The following is an 18,925-nucleotide window of genomic DNA, read 5'->3' on the forward strand; positions in this document are numbered from 1 at the left end:
TTTACAGCTTCTAAGCAATGTTTTCTTGGTGTTAGCCTGTTTTGGGACAAAATGGGTATAAGTGGCTTTTAAACTCTCCACATCTATCTCAAACTCTTATAATTAGTTAGTTGCATTGGATTAAGACACATTTTAACCCTATAAACACTAACATAGCTGTTTACAGCTTCTAAGCAATGTTTTCTTGGTGTTAGCCTGTTTTGGGACAAAATGGGTATAAGTGGCTTTTAAACTCTCCACATCTATCTTAAACTCTTATAATTAGTTAGTTGCATTGGATTAAAACACATTTTAACCCCATAAACACTAACATAGCTGTTTACAGCTTCTAAGCAATGTTTTCTTGGTTTTAGCCTGTTTTGGGACAAAATGGGTATAAGTGGGTTTTAAAGTCTTCACATCTATCTCAAACTCTTATACTTAGTAAGTTGCATTGGATTAAGACACATTTAACCCCATAAACATTAACATAGCTGTTTACAGCTTCTAAGCAATGTTTTCTTGGTGTTAGCCTGTTTTGGGACAAAATGGGTATAAGTGGCTTTTAAACTCTCCACATCTATCTCAAAGTCTAATAATTAGTTAGTTCCATTGGATTAAGACACATTTTAACCCCATAAACACTAACATAGCTGTTTAAAGCTTCTAAGCAATGTTTTCTTGGTTTTAGCCTGTTTTGGGACAAAATGAGTATAAGTGGCTTTTAAACTCTCCACATCTATCTCAAAGTCTAATAATTAGTTAGTTCCATTGGATTAAGACACATTTTAACCCCATAAACACTAACATAGCTGTTTACAGCTTCTAAGCAATGTTTTCTTGGTTTTAGCCTGTTTTGGGACAAAATGGGTATAAGTGGCTTTTAAACTCTCCACATCTATCTTAAACTCTTATAATTAGTTAGTTGCATTGGATTAAAACACATGTTAACCCCATAAACACTAACATAGCTGTTTACAGCTTCTAAGCAATGTTTTCTTGGTTTTAGCCTGTTTTGGGACAAAATGGGTATAAGTGGCTTTTAAACTCTTCACATCTATCTCAAACTCTTATACTTAGTAAGTTGCATTGGATTAAGACACATTTAACCCCATAAACACTAACATAGCTGTTTACAGCTTCTAAGCAATGTTTTCTTGGTGTTAGCCTGTTTTGGGACAAAATGGGTATAAGTGGCTTTTAAACTCTCCACATCTATCTCAAAGTCTAATAATTAGTTAGTTCCATTGGATTAAGACACATTTTAATCCCATAAACACTAACATAGCTGTTTAAAGCTTCTAAGCAATGTTTTCTTGGTTTTAGCCTGTTTCGGGACAAAATGAGTATAAGTGGCTTTTAAACTCTCCACATCTATCTCAAAGTCTAATAATTAGTTAGTTCCATTGGATTAAGACACATTTTAACCCCATAAACACTAACATAGCTGTTTACAGCTTCTAAGCAATGTTTTCTTGGTTTTAGCCTGTTTTGGGACAAAATGAGTATAAGTGGCTTTTAAACTCTCCACATCTATCTCAAAGTCTTATAATTAGTTAGTTGCATTGGCTTAAGACACATTTTAACCCCATAAACACTAGCATAGCTGTCTACAGCTTCTACGCAATGTTTTATTGGTTTTAGCCTGTTTTGGGACAAAATGGGTATAAGTGGCTTTTAAACTCTTCACATCTATCTCAAACTCTTATACTTAGTTAGTTGCATTGGATTAAGACACATTTTAACCCCATAAACACTAACATAGCTGTTTACAGCTTCTAAGCAATGTTTTCTTGGTGTTAGCCTATTTTGGGACAAAATGGGTATAAGTGGCTTTTAAACTCTCCACATCTATCTCAAAGTCTAATAATTAGTTATTTCAATTGGATTAAGACACATTTTAACCCCATAAACACTAACATAGCTGTTTACAGCCTCTAAGCAATGTTTTCTTGGTTTTAGCCTGTTTTGGGACAAAATGAGTATAAGTGGCTTTTAAACTCTCCACATCTATCTCAAAGTCTTATAATTAGTTAGTTCCATTGGATTAAGACACATTTTAACCCTAGAAACACTAACATAGCTGTTTACAGCTTCTAAGCAATGTTTTCTTGGTTTTAGCCTGTTTTGGGACAAAATGGGTATAAGTGGCTTTTAAACTCTTCACATCTATCTCAAACTCTTATACTTAGTAAGTTGCATTGGATTAAGACACATTTTAACCCTAGAAACACTAACATAGCTGTTTACAGCTTCTAAGCAATGTTTTCTTGGTTTTAGCCTGTTTTGGGACAAAATGGGTATAAGTGGCTTTTAAATTCTTCACATCTATCTCAAACTCTTATACTTGGTAAGTTGCATTGGATTAAGACACATTTAACCCCATAAACACTAACATAGCTGTTTACAGCTTCTAAGCAATGTTTTCTTGGTGTTAGCCTGTTTTGGGACAAAATGGGTATAAGTGGCTTTTAAACTCTCCACATCTATCTCAAACTCTTATAATTAGTTAGTTGCATTGGATTAAGACACATTTTAACCCCATAAACACTAAAATAGCTGTTTACAGCTTCTAAGCAATGTTTTCTGTTGGGATTTATGAGACAAAGCTCACAAGAGAGGGTAGACAAACACTTGGTGAATGAATCCCCCTTTACCCACAACAAACTAACTCATTCTCAAGGGGGAGGAGAGAACATCAACTTGTGATGAACTCCCCATAAACAAGCTAGATAGAACCCAAATACTAGAGAGTAAGCGGATCCTAACTAGGAGAAGCACTAGTTTGAGACTTATCCTCTTCTAGTATCACAACACTTAGAGTTTGTGTACTTAGGAGAAGGAGGATTAAGAATCAGTAATCTAGGCTAAGTAAAGCAGTAAATAAGAAGAGTTTAGGTGGATTTGAGAAGAGAATAGGCTGCCTTAAGGGCAGCCCCTAACCGCTAATCACCTAAACAATCTACATTGTGAATATGAACAAGAACACAAGTAGAGAGGGGAAATCGGATTCTCTTCTTTTAGATAATATTGTGATGTATTGTTACATATGAGAGTGTATGCAATGTAATATATGAGTACAAAATGTTATATGACCGTTAGAGAGAGAAGTATGAGTTTGGCACACCACCTTGGCCACCACCGTCCGTACAACCGTACGGACGTCCGTACGATCGACAACCTATGGGCTGACCAAGCCATCTCGTATCTCATAAGCCCAATCCACTAAGGAAAGCTCTCCAATGGGGGGTTTTTTCCCTTTACCAAAATCGTTTCTTATACATTCAAATGGGTAGATTCTAGTCTCTATACTCTCATGGAGAGACCAAGCTTTGGCAATGCTTGGTCTCTACCTTTCTTTCATTCTATACTCTTCACTATTCTCTAAACTACTCTAAAGGGTTATTGGGTTATCTTTGGTGTGAGAGTGCTGTTGCCTCTCATACTTATTCTTGAGTATACACAGCTTATATTGGCGTGTATAACTCCTTCTTTACCTTAAGAACACTCTCATTGAGTTGTATCTTAAAGGCTTTACACATGAACACACAAATTCCGCTTTAAGTGTTCTTGTGAGTTTATATTGGAGTAGAGTGTATCTTGCAGCTCACTCTCTAAATTCTAACATGGTATCAGAGCAGATTTGATTCTGTTCTTGCCTCAAATCTCCATCACTCCCTTCCGCATTCTCTTTCTTGTTCTTGAAATTTCTTGTTCTTGAATCTTCTTTCTTTAACCGTTGGACAATAGCTTTAACCAACGGTCTCTTCATCTTTTTCCATGGAAACTACCAAAACTCTCATTGTTCCAGTTACTCTCAAGGGAGAGAATTACTTACTGTGGGCTAGAACCACAAAGACAGCCCTATGCGGCCGAGGACTTTGGTCCCATGTTGAGACGAGCGAAGCTCCTAGTGGCGAGACCACCAAAGACGGCAAGGATCTTGTCGATGAGAAGAACAAGTGGTTTCAAGAAGATCAGGGAGTCCTAGCTATCATTCAAAACTCCCTAGATGCACCTATACTTGAAGCTTACTCTTATTGCGAGACAGCAAAAGACTTGTGGGACACTCTCAAGAATGTTTTTGGGAATGTTACAAATGTAAACCGAATTTTTGAGATTAAGAGGGCCATCAACAACCTCAACCAAGAAGACATGGAGTTCACCAAGCACTTTGGGAAGTTTAGGTCCCTTTGGGCTGAACTAGAGATGCTCCGGCCGGCGACTATAGATCCGGCCATTCTGAATGAGAGGCGTGAACAAGATAAGGTGTTCGGCCTTCTCTTGACCTTGAACCCCTCCTACAATGACCTTATCAAGCATATTCTACGGTCGGACAAGCTCCCTAGCCTTGATGATGTCTGTAACCAAATTCAAAAGGAGCATGGCTCCATGGGATTGTTTGGCGGCAAGGGAGAACTTGTGACCGCTAACAAAGCTGAGACGGCATCAGCAAACAAGGGCTACTACAAGCCGGAGGACAAGAACAACCCGCCATTTTGTGAGCATTGTAAGAAGCTTGGTCACTTCAAGAGCCGCTGCTGGATTCTACACCCTCATCTAGCACCACCGCCGGGTACCATCCGAGGTGGACGACCAAACCGCGGAGGACCACCGAGAGCTCATCAAGCAGTAGCCATGGGGGGGTCATCAATCTCTGAGCAACCTCAACAAGTGACCAGTGGAACTGCTCTTGCTGCAGCATCGTCCGAGCTGGTAAGGCGGTCCGACCTTGATGCGCTCATCAAAGCCATCAAAGAGGCCACCGGTAAGGCGTTTCTTGCCTCAAACAAAATTAAACCCCTCATAGTTGATTCTGGTGCATCCCATCACATGATTAGTGATTCTAGGCTAATTAGTGATATTAAACCTGCTAATGGTAATGTGATAATAGCAAATGGTGAGAAAGTACCAGTTAAAGGCATTGGGAACTTGAAACTATTTGATAAGGAGACTAAGGCATTTTATATGCCAAACTTTACTTCTAACTTGCTATCAGTTAAGAGAGCCACTACTGATTTAAATTGTTATGCTATATTTGGTCCTAACAATGTTCATTTTCAGGATATTGAGACAAGTAAGGTTCTTGGTCAAGGAGGATCCAAGGATGACCTCTATGTGCTTGAGGACTTGAACTTATCTTCTAATGTATCTTGTTTTAATTCAGTTATTATGAAACCTAGTGATTCTATTTTACATGCTAGGCTAGGACACCCTCACACAAGAGCTTTATCTTTAATATTTCCTAATGTTTCTTTTCAAAATGATGAGTGTGAGGCTTGTATTCTTGGTAAACATTGCAAGGCTGTTTTTCCTAAATCTATTACTATTTATGAAAAATGTTTTGATTTAATTCATTCTGATGTTTGGACATCTCCTTGCTTATCTAGAGATAATCAAAAATATTTTGTGACTTTTATTGATGAAAAATCAAAATATACTTGGATAACTTTGCTTCCCTCTAAGGATAGAGTTCTTGAGGCCTTTACTAATTTTCAAAATTATGTCACTAACCACTTTCATGCCAAGATTAAAATTTTGAGATCAGATAATGGTGGAGAGTACACAAGCCATGCCTTTAAGCAATATCTAGCCAAACATGGAATTCTTCACCAAACTAGTTGTCCTTACACACCACAACAAAATGGAGTGGCTGAGAGGAAGAATAGGCATCTGATGGAGGTAGCAAGGTCTATGATGTTTCACACAAGGGTTCCAAAGAGGTTTTGGGGAGATGCTGTGCTAGCCGCTTGTTATCTTATTAACCGCACACCAACAAAAATTCTAAAGGATGTGTCTCCATTTGAGGTATTAACTAATGACAAACCTACATTTGATCACTTACGAGTGTTTGGTTGTGTGTGCTATGTTTTGCGACCAGGTGAGCTAAGAGACAAGCTTGATGCAAAGAGTACAAAGGCTATGTTTCTTGGCTATTCTACTACACAAAAGGGGTATAAGTGCTATGAACCTACAACAAGGAGAATTCTAGTATCTCGTGATGTCAAGTTCATGGAGACACACGGCTTTTATGACGAGAAGAATTGGGATGAGCTCCGTAATCTCTCCGACTCTCCATCTGATCGGACGCGCAACCTCCGAGTAATTCTTGAGCGGCTAGGTCTTGAAAATGATAGGATCTCTACCGAGTCAGCCAGACCAACATCACCAGAACAATCTGAGCCATTCACTGAGCCTGATCCTGATATACATGCCGATGACCATACTGAGCAGCCTGAGGAGTCACCCGCGGACATCACGGCCGAAACAACCGAGGAGTCGGCCGAACAGCTTGAGGAAATCATAACTCCGGGACGGGCCAACTCCGAAGCTGGGGCTGTAGTTCCTCTTAGGCGCAGCCAACGTATCAAGTATCCTCCTAGTCATTGGAAGAACACCCGTGTGTACTACAACAACATGGCCGTTGCTCATCCGATTCAGGCCGTGTGCACCTTAGCTCATTTTCCGATAGAGCATCAAGTGTTTCTTGGCCATATTGATGAGCATTGGATCCCCAAGACCTATGATGAGGCTAAGCAGCACAAGGTATGGAGAGATGCGGTGGACGCCGAGAATACGGCCATGGTGCAAAATCACACATGGGACGAGGCTGACTTACCCAAGGGCAAGAAGGCTGTCACATCTCGGTATATCTTCACAATCAAATATAAGAGCAATGGGGAGATAGAACGGTATAAGGCACGCCTTGTAGCCCGGGGATTCACGCAAACGTATGGGGAGGACTATCTTGATACGTTTGCTCCGGTGGCCAAACTTCACACTGTTCGAGTGGTTCTCTCTCTTGCCACAAATCTTGATTGGGAGCTATGGCAAATGGATGTGAAGAACGCCTTCCTACAAGGCGAGCTCGAAGATGAAGTGTATATGCGGCCACCACCGGGCCTAGAAGACACCATTGGTCCGGGGAAGGTTCTCAAGCTCAACAAAGCCATCTATGGACTAAAGCAGTCGCCAAGGGCGTGGTACCACAAGCTGAGCACAATCCTCCTTGACAAAGGCTTTCGCAAATCCGAGGCTGATCACACACTATTTACCTCACCAAGCACCAAAGGTATAGTAGTCATCCTAGTGTATGTTGATGATATCATCATCACTGGGAGTGACTCGGTAGGTATTCAAAACACTAAAACCTTCTTGAAATCAGTCTTTGATATTAAGGACCTTGGAGAGTTGAAATATTTTCTTGGGATAGAAATATGTAGATCAAAGGAAGGTTTATTTCTATCACAAAGAAAATATGCTCTTGACTTGTTAAATGAGACAGGAAAATTAGGTTCAAAGGCAGTGGCATCACCTCTTGAAGAGAACTACAAGGCCGGAGGACAGGGGGAGCTTGAGCAGGCACCATACAAGGACGTTGGTCGCTACCGGCGCCTAGTAGGTAAGTTAATCTATTTAACTATAACACGGCCTGATATTTGCTTTGCTGTGAACCAGGTGAGCCAGCACATGAACAATCCAACTGTCCATCATTGGAACATGGTCGACCGAATCCTTAAATACATCAAGGGCTCACCGGGACAAGGCATTTGGATGGGCCGCAACAAGAACACCGAGTTGGTAGGATATTGCGACGCTGACTATGCTGGAGACCGTGGAGACCGTCGCTCCACAACTGGCTATTGCACATTCCTTGGAGGCAACCTGATCACATGGAAGAGCAAGAAACAAAAGGTCGTATCGCTTTCAAGTGCCGAATCCGAGTATAGGGCCATGCGCAAACTCACAACTGAACTAATGTGGCTCAAAGCACTCCTCAAGGATTTAGGAGTGGAAATCACAAGTCCTATCACCATGCATTGTGACAATGAAGCTGCCATTCACATAGCAACCAATTCAGTGTTTCATGAGAGGACCAAACATATTGAGGTGGACTGTCATAAGGTGCGAGAGCAAATCAAGCTTGGAGTTGTCCTACCATGTCACACCGAGAGCAAGGAACAACTCGCTGACATCCTCACCAAAGCTGCAAGTCCCCAAGTGTGCGAATATATTCACTCGAAGCTCGGCCTTATAGACCTCACTCGGCCATGAGTCTTTCACAAGGCACCTACACTCTTTTTCCCTTATGTATAGTTTTTCCCATGAGGTTTTCTATACTAAGGTTTTTTTAATGAGGTGGGTGCCTCGACTGTCAAGCTTGCCTGATCATCTAAGTCAAGCTTGAGGGGGAGTATGAGTTTGGCACACCACCTTGGCCACCACCGTCCGTACAACCGTACGGACGTCCGTACGATCGACAACCTATGGGCTGACCAAGCCATCTCGTATCTCATAAGCCCAATCCACTAAGGAAAGCTCTCCAATGGGGGGTTTTTTCCCTTTACCAAAATCGTTTCTTATACATTCAAATGGGTAGATTCTAGTCTCTATACTCTCATGGAGAGACCAAGCTTTGGCAATGCTTGGTCTCTACCTTTCTTTCATTCTATACTCTTCACTATTCTCTAAACTACTCTAAAGGGTTATTGGGTTATCTTTGGTGTGAGAGTGCTGTTGCCTCTCATACTTATTCTTGAGTATACACAGCTTATATTGGCGTGTATAACTCCTTCTTTACCTTAAGAACACTCTCATTGAGTTGTATCTTAAAGGCTTTACACATGAACACACAAATTCCGCTTTAAGTGTTCTTGTGAGTTTATATTGGAGTAGAGTGTATCTTGCAGCTCACTCTCTAAATTCTAACAAGAAGAAGGGAGATAGGGACATAAAGTGGTCTTCTCTTGGGCAAGACAATGGTGAAAGGGACAGCTCCTTCCTTCACCAACCAAAGGCCACGTGATTCTTCCTTCCCTTCCTTCCTTGTGCGCTTTTCCCTTCTTCTTCTTCCCATTGGCCTCTCTTTTCTTCTCTTCTTCCCATGGGCCTCTCTCTCTTGTAAGGCCTTGTTTTCCTTCTCTCAAACTCGGCCTTTCTCTTGTGAGGCCCCTTGGACCAAGCGCAGGCCGTACGGACGTAACAGGCCGAGACCGTACGGACGGGCCTGTACGGACGGGCCTGTACGGACGGGCCTGTACGGACGGACCTGTACGGACGGGCATCTTCATGGGCCTTCTCTTCCTGGTGTTCACGGCCTACCTGGCCGCTCACCGGACATGGGTCCGTTCACGGACACGGTACATGGTACCGGACACGGCCTTTACATGGCCTTTCCGGCCTTTCTTCTCTTCTTCCAAGGCTCGGCCTTACCGGCCTTTCTTCTCTTCTTCCAAGGCTCGGCCTTACCGGCCTCTCCTCCTTGGTACATTCTAATACTCCCCCGCACGCTTGATCGGCGGGACACCATGGGGACCAAAGATCAAGAGTGGAGTAGTGTAGTCTACCTCATTAAAAAAACCTCAACAAAGAAAACCTCTTGGGATAAAACTTTGTTAGAGGGAAAAAGAGTATAGCCTTCACTATCCATGATGTCCCTTGACCTTGGTTTATAAGGAACTAGCTCTCTTCTCTTCATGACTTGAACCGCTACTTCTCCTTAGCCCACCTTGCCTTTGGCACCTTCCTTATGATCTCCATCCTTGCACCTTTAGAATTTCTTTGAGGCTCTCATAGTCTCCTTTACCCTTTAAACAAGTGATAAAGAAGAAAAGTGTAAGTGTATGCTATGAGGAATATCAAAGTAAATTTCTATAAGTGTGACAATTTAAGAAAAATCATATGGAAGTGTAAAGACTAGCAATGGAACTAAAAATAATTAGGAATTTAAATAGAGTAGGGTTTAGAGCACAGCCTTTTGGTGTTTTGATGAATAGGAAGGAGAGAGGCTGATCATTGATGCGGTTTGGACCTCTCTTCTTGAGACCGCTACAGACTGATATACGCCCACTGAATCGGGCATAACTTTTGATCGGTTGCTCGGATTGGTATGATTTCACTTTCACTGGCAAGATGACTCTCTGGTCTCGAACTTTGGTGAAGAACGCGGAAGCTGAATCGCAGTGGAAGGGTTTCGTCCGAGTCGATCTTTGAGACGTCTCGGCAAGGACTTGCTTGTTGCCGAGAGTTTGGAACAGGGAATGTGAGGGGCGGCGAGTTTAAGTATAACGTCTATCTCCCCCGTACCATTGACTTGATGATGAGCTGACATCTCATCATTTTCCTTGAAACCTTGTGCTTGACCTCCCTTAAAGTCTTGTGCACATCCGATCAGCACCTTGGCACTAATACACATGTCCTTGGGCTGATTCATCACCTTCCACCAGCTCTCTCCACTAGAACTTCCTCCATAGCTTTATCTCTCTCGGTCAGCCTTAAATAGACCACCTCGCTCAAAAGAGTCTTCTGCTCTCCTCGGATGAGTCTAACCGCCGGAGTTTAATACCCAAAGCTTTATCTCTCTCGGTCAGCTTAATAGGTTACCTCGCTCAAAAGAGTCTTCTGCTCTCCTCGGGTAAACCTGACCGCCGGAGTTTATTACTATGGTGGTGAAACGTGTGGTCTAAGAAGCTTGATGGCCATTGGTTCTAACTCCAAGCATTGTGCTGCGCCTTCTCATGGCTTCTTTGTAGCCTTCAACCTCGCCACTTCTTCTTGAGATAGCAAGTGAGCTCCACACAATCTTCAAGTTTGAAACTGAAACCAAAATTTAATGGGACAGATTCTAAACAAGAGATTGTTAGGGGTTAGAGTATAGAGTGTAGAGTAGAGTATAGAGTGTAAATGGAGAATAAGTAACCAAAGAGAGTATAATAGAGTATATATATAAGAGAATGGGGGGTAGTATAAGATGAGTGGAGAGTAGAATAGAGAATTTGCTCAAGAGTTCTTATGGACAGAGTTATACTCTGTTTTCTTGAGTTTGCAGAAGCTTTGACAGCCAAGAGCATCCAACATTCAACAAGACTTTGGTGCTTTAATGGCTGAAACACATGGACCGTTTGGAAAATTAATTTCTCCAACGGTTTGGACCTAACTCATGGTAGAATCACTTAAACAAAGTGTTCTCCAAGATCTTAAGGCTTTAGATCCACGAAAATAACATATAGAAGATGTTTTTCGTGGTCCCAAGCAAAGAAGAAACAACAAAAGCCTTTGGAACAACCTATTGTCCAACGGTTAAAAGAATGCATCTTTGAACAGCTTTAGTCTAGTTGACCAAGCGGACATGAGATGCGAAAATTAAGATCTCTCTCTTCTTCAAGCTTGAATCTGGACACACCATAGGGCCAGAAACAAAGCTTTCTCAACATTGAGAAGAAGAAGTAGCGATTTAGTAATTAAGCCTTTAAAGGAAATTTAACAAAAGCAAAATTAAACCTTTAGAGGAAAATTAACTAAATCCTAAGAGAGCTAAATCCTAAGAATTTCGTGGCTCATACAAGCACACAAGAACCGTGAATCCTCACCATGAACAACACAATTTGCTCAATGGTTCATCACTTCCCACACATCCCAAAAATAAACAAAGCTATTACCAAATCGGTAAAGCTTAAGGATGGGGCTTGTAAAATCGATTTCTTTCCACACACTTGGTCTACAAATTCTAACAAGACAAGAGACCAAGCTTACTCAACAATGAGCTGCTAGAGAATCGATTTAATCAACAAAAGCAAAATTAAAGCTTTAAAGAAACTAAGCTAAGCGATTTAACACCTAAGCAAAGTCTAAAACTTTAACTAAGCTAACTCCTAAGAAAACGACTTTGAGAATGAGTTTAAATCACCAAGAACAGAGCCTGCTCTGATACCATGTTGGGATTTATGAGACAAAGCTCACAAGAGAGGGTAGACAAACACTTGGTGAATGAATCCCCCTTTACCCACAACAAACTAACTCATTCTCAAGGGGGAGGAGAGAACATCAACTTGTGATGAACTCCCCATAAACAAGCTAGATAGAACCCAAATACTAGAGAGTAAGCGGATCCTAACTAGGAGAAGCACTAGTTTGAGACTTATCCTCTTCTAGTATCACAACACTTAGAGTTTGTGTACTTAGGAGAAGGAGGATTAAGAATCAGTAATCTAGGCTAAGTAAAGCAGTAAATAAGAAGAGTTTAGGTGGATTTGAGAAGAGAATAGGCTGCCTTAAGGGCAGCCCCTAACCGCTAATCACCTAAACAATCTACATTGTGAATATGAACAAGAACACAAGTAGAGAGGGGAAATCGGATTCTCTTCTTTTAGATAATATTGTGATGTATTGTTACATATGAGAGTGTATGCAATGTAATATATGAGTACAAAATGTTATATGACCGTTAGAGAGAGAAGAAGGGAGATAGGGACATAAAGTGGTCTTCTCTTGGGCAAGACAATGGTGAAAGGGACAGCTCCTTCCTTCACCAACCAAAGGCCACGTGATTCTTCCTTCCCTTCCTTCCTTGTGCGCTTTTCCCTTCTTCTTCTTCCCATTGGCCTCTCTTTTCTTCTCTTCTTCCCATGGGCCTCTCTCTCTTGTAAGGCCTTGTTTTCCTTCTCTCAAACTCGGCCTTTCTCTTGTGAGGCCCCTTGGACCAAGCGCAGGCCGTACGGACGTAACAGGCCGAGACCGTACGGACGGGCCTGTACGGACGGGCCTGTACGGACGGGCCTGTACGGACGGACCTGTACGGACGGGCATCTTCATGGGCCTTCTCTTCCTGGTGTTCACGGCCTACCTGGCCGCTCACCGGACATGGGTCCGTTCACGGACACGGTACATGGTACCGGACACGGCCTTTACATGGCCTTTCCGGCCTTTCTTCTCTTCTTCCAAGGCTCGGCCTTACCGGCCTTTCTTCTCTTCTTCCAAGGCTCGGCCTTACCGGCCTCTCCTCCTTGGTACATTCTAATATTTTCTTGGTTTTAGCCTGTTTTGGGACAAAATGGGTATAAGTGGCTTTTAAACTCTCCACATCTATCTTAAACTCTTATAATTAGTTAGGTGCATTGGATTAAAACACATTTTAACCCCATAAACACTAACATAGCTGTTTACAGCTTCTAAGCAATGTTTTCTTGGTTTTAGCCTGTTTTGGGACAAAATGGGTATAAGTGGCTTTTAAACTCTCCACATCTATCTCAAAGTCTTATAATTAGTTAGTTCCATTGGATTAAGACACATTTTAACCCTAGAAACACTAACATAGCTGTTTACAGCTTCTAAGCAATGTTTTCTTGGTTTTAGCCTTTTTTGGGACAAAATGGGTATAAGTGGCTTTTAAACTCTTCACATCTATCTCAAACTCTTATACTTAGTAAGTTGCATTGGATTAAGACACATTTAACCCCATAAACACTAACATAGCTGTTTACAGCTTCTAAGCAATGTTTTCTTGGTGTTAGCCTGTTTTGGGACAAAATGGGTATAAGTTATGAGTTTGGCACACCACCTTGGCCACCACCGTCCGTACAACCGTACGGACGTCCGTACAATCGACAACCTATGGGCTGTCCAAGCCATCTCGTATCTCATGAGCCCAATCCACTAAGGAGAGCTTCCAACGATCTCCTATCATCGAGATCCTTCTATTATAGCCGTTGGGCAACTTGCAAGTGGGAAGTCAAGGGTTTAGTCACATGTAGGAATAAGGAGATGTCGCTATCTCCCATTAATGTGTACATAGGATCCTAGGGAAGAATATCCTCTTTGTATAGCTCTATATATGGTTTGTAAGTATGTTCTAATTCAAGTAAGAAAAGAGTTTAACTCTCTTTCTCCTCTCTACTCTCCTTTACACTCGCATACACTCTACACCTCTCACCCTTGTCCGAATTCAAACTCTTCCTCTTTCTCAAATCTTTCTACCTTAAATCTTACATGGTATCAGAGAATATTTGATTCTGTTCTTGCCTCAAATCTCCATCACTCCCTTCCGCATTCTCTTTCTTGTTCTTAAAATTTCTTGTTCTTGAATCTTCTTTCTTTAACCGTTGGACAATAGCTTTAACCAACGGTCTCTTCATCTTTTTCCATGGAAACTACCAAAACTCTCATTGTTCCAGTTACTCTCAAGGGAGAGAATTACTTACTGTGGGCTAGAACCACAAAGACAGCCCTATGCGGCCGAGGACTTTGGTCCCATGTTGAGACGAGCGAAGCTCCTAGTGGCGAGACCACCAAAGACGGCAAGGATCTTGTCGCGGATGAGAAGAACAAGTGGTTTCAAGAAGATCAGGTGGTCCTAGCTATCATTCAAAACTCCCTAGATGCACCTATACTTGAAGCTTACTCTTATTGCGAGACAGCAAAAGACTTGTGGGACACTCTCAAGAATGTTTTTGGGAATGTTACAAATGTAAACCGAATTTTTGAGATTAAGAGGGCTATCAACAATCTCAACCAAGAAGACATGGAGTTCACCAAGCACTTTGGGAAGTTTAGGTCCCTTTGGGCTGAACTAGAGATGCTCCGGCCGGCGACTATAGATCCGGCCATTCTGAATGAGAGGCGTGAACAAGATAAGGTTTTCGGCCTTCTCTTGACCTTGAACCCCTCCTACAATGACCTTATCAAGCATATTCTACGGTCGGACAAGCTCCCTAGTCTTGATGATGTTTGTAACCAAATTCAAAAGGAACATGGTTCCATGGGGTTGTTTGGAGGCAAGGGGGAGCTAGTGACCGCCAACAAAGCTGAGGTGGCCTCCGCAAATCGTGGCTACTACAAACTGGAGGACAAGAACCCACCGGTGTGTGAACATTGCAAGAAGGTCGGCCACTTCAAGAGCCGTTGCTGGATCCTTCACCCTCACCTCCGCATAAACCGTGGAGGAACAAGCCGAGGTGGACCTAGAGCTAACCAAGCCAGCATGGTGAGCGAGGCGGCAACCTCAACACCAAGTGGCCAGACGCTTGAGGGGAACGGAGTGGCGTTGGCGGCATCTTCGGAGCTGGTACGCAAGTCAGACCTCGACGCCCTCATCAAGGCCCTAAAGGAGGCCTGCGGTAAAACATTTCTTGCCTCAAATAAAATTAAACCCCTTATTGTTGATTCTGGTGCATCTCACCACATGATTAGTGATTCTAGGCTAATTAGCGATATTAAACCTGCTAATGGTAATGTTGTGATAGCTAATGGTGAGAAAGTTCCTGTTAAAGGCATAGGGAATTTAAAATTATTTGATAAAGAAACTAAAGCCTTTTACATGCCTAATTTCACATCTAATTTGTTATCAGTTAAAAGGGCCACCACTGATTTAAATTGTTATGCAATATTTGGTCCTAACAATGTTCATTTTCAGGATATTGAGACAAGTAAGGTTCTTGGTCAAGGAAGTTCCAAGGATGATCTCTATATGCTTGAGGACTTGAATTTATCTTCTACTGCATCTTGTTTTAATTCGGTTATTATTAAACCTAGTGATTCTATTTTACATGCTAGGCTAGGACACCCTCACACAAGAGCTTTATCTTTAATGTTTCCTAATATTTCTTTTAAAAATGAGGAGTGTGAGGCTTGTATTCTTGGTAAACATTGCAAGGCTGTTTTCCCTAATTCTAGTACTATTTATGAAAATTGTTTTGATTTAATTCATTCTGATGTTTGGACATCCCCTTGCTTATCTAGAGAAAATCAAAAATATTTTGTGACTTTTATTGATGAAAAATCAAAATATAGTTGGATAACTTTGCTTCCTTCTAAAGATAGAGTTCTTGAGGCTTTTACTAATTTTCAAAATTATGTCTCTAACCACTATCATGCCAAGATTAAAATTTTGAGATCAGATAATGGTGGAGAGTACACAAGCCATGCCTTTAAGCAATATCTAGCCAACCATGGAATATTACACCAAACTAGCTGTCCATACACACCTCAACAAAATGGGGTAGCTGAAAGGAAGAATAGGCATCTCATGGAGGTAGCAAGGTCTATGATGTTCCACACAAGGGTTCCAAAGAGATTTTGGGGAGATGCTGTGCTAGCTGCTTGTTACCTTATCAACCGCACCCCCACAAAGATCCTCAAAGACTTGTCACCATTTGAGGTATTAACTAAGGACAAACCTACATTTAATCACTTACGAGTTTTTGGGTGTGTGTGCTATGTGTTGCGACCAGGTGAGCTAAGGGACAAGCTTGATGCTAAGAGTACAAAGGCTATGTTTCTTGGCTACTCCACTACACAAAAGGGGTATAAGTGCTATGAACCTACAACAAGGAGAGTCCTAGTATCTCGCGATGTCAAGTTTATAGAGACACAAGGATTCTATGATGAACAGAATTGGGATGAGCTACGCAATCTCTCATCCTCACCATCTGATCGAACACGCAACCTCCGAGTTCTTCTTGAGCGGTTAGGAATTGAAAATGATCGGATCAATACCGAGCCGGCCAGCCCTACCTCACCAGCTCACCCTGAACCATTGCGCGAGCCTGAACGTGACATCCATACTGATGATCCAATCGAGCAGCCTGAGGAGTCAACTGAACTACCCGCAGACAACATTGCCGAGCCGATCGAGGATCCGGCCGAGCCACTTGAGGAAATCATTACACCAGGCTGTGCCAACCTGGAAGCTGGAACCATAGTCCCTCTAAGGCGCAGTCAACGCATCAAATATCCTCCTACCAATTGGAAGAACACCCGTGCCTACTACAACAATGTGGCCATTGCTCATCCGATTCAAGCCGTGTGCTCACTTGCCCACTTTCCTAAGGAACATCAAGTTTTCCTTGGCCACATTGATGAACACTAGATTCCAAGAACCTATGATGAGGCGAAAGACCATAAGGTATGGCGGGACGCTGTTGATGCCGAGAACACGGCCATGATACAAAACCACACATGGGATGAAGCTGACCTACCCAAGGGTAAGAGAGCAGTCACCTCAAGATATATCTTTACTATCAAATACAAGAGCAATGGGGAGATAGAACGGTATAAGGCACGCCTTGTAGCCCGGGGATTCACGCAAACGTATGGGGAGGACTATCTTGATACGTTTGCTCCGGTGGCCAAACTTCACACCGTTCGAGTGGTTCTCTCTCTTGCCACAAATCTTGATTGGGAGCTATGGCAAATGGATGTGAAGAACGCCTTCCTACAAGGCGAGCTCGAAGATGAAGTGTATATGCGGCCACCACCGGGCCTAGAAGACACCATTGGTCCGGGGAAGGTTCTCAAGCTCAACAAAGCCATCTATGGACTAAAGCAGTCGCCAAGGGCGTGGTACCACAAGCTGAGCACAATCCTCCTTGACAAAGGCTTTCGCAAATCCGAGGCTGATCACACACTATTTACCTCACCTAGCACCAAAGGTATAGTAGTCATCCTAGTTTATGTTGATGATATCATCATCACTGGGAGTGACTCGGTAGGTATTCAAGACACTAAAACCTTCTTGAAATCAGTCTTTGATATTAAGGACCTTGGAGAGTTGAAATATTTTCTTGGGATAGAAATATGTAGATCAAAGGAAGGTTTATTTCTATCACAAAGAAAATATGCTCTTGACTTGTTAAATGAGACAGGAAAATTAGGTTCAAAGGCAGTGGCATCACCTCTTGAAGAGAACTACAAGGCCGGAGGACAGGGGGAGCTTGAGCAGGCACCATACAAGGACGTTGGCCGCTACCGGCGCCTAGTAGGTAAGTTGATCTATTTAACTATAACACGGCCTGATATTTGCTTTGCTGTGAACCAGGTGAGCCAGCACATGAAGAATCCAACTGTCCATCATTGGAACATGGTCGACCGAATCCTTAAATACATCAAGGGCTCACCGGGACAAGGCATTTGGATGGGCCGCAACAAGAACACCGAGTTGGTAGGATATTGCGACGCTGACTATGCTGGAGACCGTGGAGACCGTCGCTCTACAACTGGCTATTGCACATTCCTTGGAGGCAACCTGATCACTTGGAAGAGCAAGAAACAAAAGGTCGTATCACTTTCAAGTGCCGAATCCGAGTATAGGGCCATGCGCAAACTCACAACCGAACTAATGTGGCTCAAAGCACTCCTCAAGGATTTAGGAGTGGAAATCACGAGTCCTATCACCATGCATTGTGACAATGAAGCTGCCATTCACATAGCAACCAATTCAGTGTTTCATGAGAGGACCAAACATATTGAGGTGGACTGTCATAAGGTGCGAGAGCAAATCAAGCTTGGAGTTGTCCTGCCATGTCACACCAAGAGCAAGGAACAACTCGCTGACATCCTCACCAAAGCTGCAAGCCCCCAAGTGTGCGAATATATTCACTCGAAGCTCGGCCTTATAGACCTCACTCAGCCATGAGTCTTTCACATGGCACCTACACTCTTTTTCCCTTATGTATAGTTTTTTTCCCATGAGGTTTTCTATACTAAGGTTTTTAATGAGGTGGGTGCCTAGACTGTCAAGCTTGCCTGGTCATCTAAGTCAAGCTTGAGGGGGAGTATGAGTTTGGCACACCACCTTGGCCACCACCGTCCGTACAACAGTACGGACGTCCGTACAATCGACAACCTATGGGCTGTCCAAGCCATCTCGTATCTCATGAGCCCAATCCACTAAGGAGAGCTTCCAACGATCTCCTATCATCGAGATCCTTCTATTATAGCCGTTGGGCAACTTGCAAGTGGGAAGTCAAGGGTTTAGTCACATGTAGGAATAAGGAGATGTCGCTATCTCCCATTAATGTGTACATAGGATCCTAGGGAAGAATATCCTCTTTGTATAGCTCTATATATGGTTTGTAAGTATGTTCTAATTCAAGTAAGAAAATAGTTTAACTCTCTTTCTCCTCTCTACTCTCCTTTACACTCGCATACACTCTACACCTCTCACCCTTGTCCGAATTCAAACTCTTCCTCTTTCTCAACTCTTTCTACCTTAAATCTTACATAAGTGGCTTTTAAACTCTCCACATCTATCTCAAAGTCTAATAATTAGTTAGTTCCATTGGATTAAGACACATTTTAACCCCATAAACACTAACATAGCTGTTTACAGCTTCTAAGCAATGTTTTCTTGGTTTTAGCCTGTTTTGGAACAAAATGAGTATAAGTGGCTTTT

General features: G+C 42.4%; 1 protein-coding gene across 1 annotated transcript; it reads left to right on the top strand.

The window, feature by feature from the left end:
- The first annotated feature begins 13,897 nt into the window (after positions 1–13,897).
- LOC147919308 (uncharacterized) lies at positions 13,898–16,621 on the top strand. The gene is made up of 2 exons (XM_087503929.1): positions 13,898–14,818; positions 16,145–16,621. Exons 1-2 carry the CDS (start codon positions 13,898–13,900, stop codon positions 16,619–16,621), a joined length of 1,398 nt encoding a protein of 465 aa, XP_087360055.1.
- Positions 16,622–18,925: the final 2,304 nt, after the last annotated feature.

Source organism: Camelina sativa, chromosome 20 (assembly GCF_030686135.1).
Source record: "Camelina sativa cultivar CO46 ecotype springtype chromosome 20, ASM3068613v1".
Classification (NCBI taxonomy): Eukaryota; Viridiplantae; Streptophyta; class Magnoliopsida; order Brassicales; family Brassicaceae; genus Camelina; species Camelina sativa.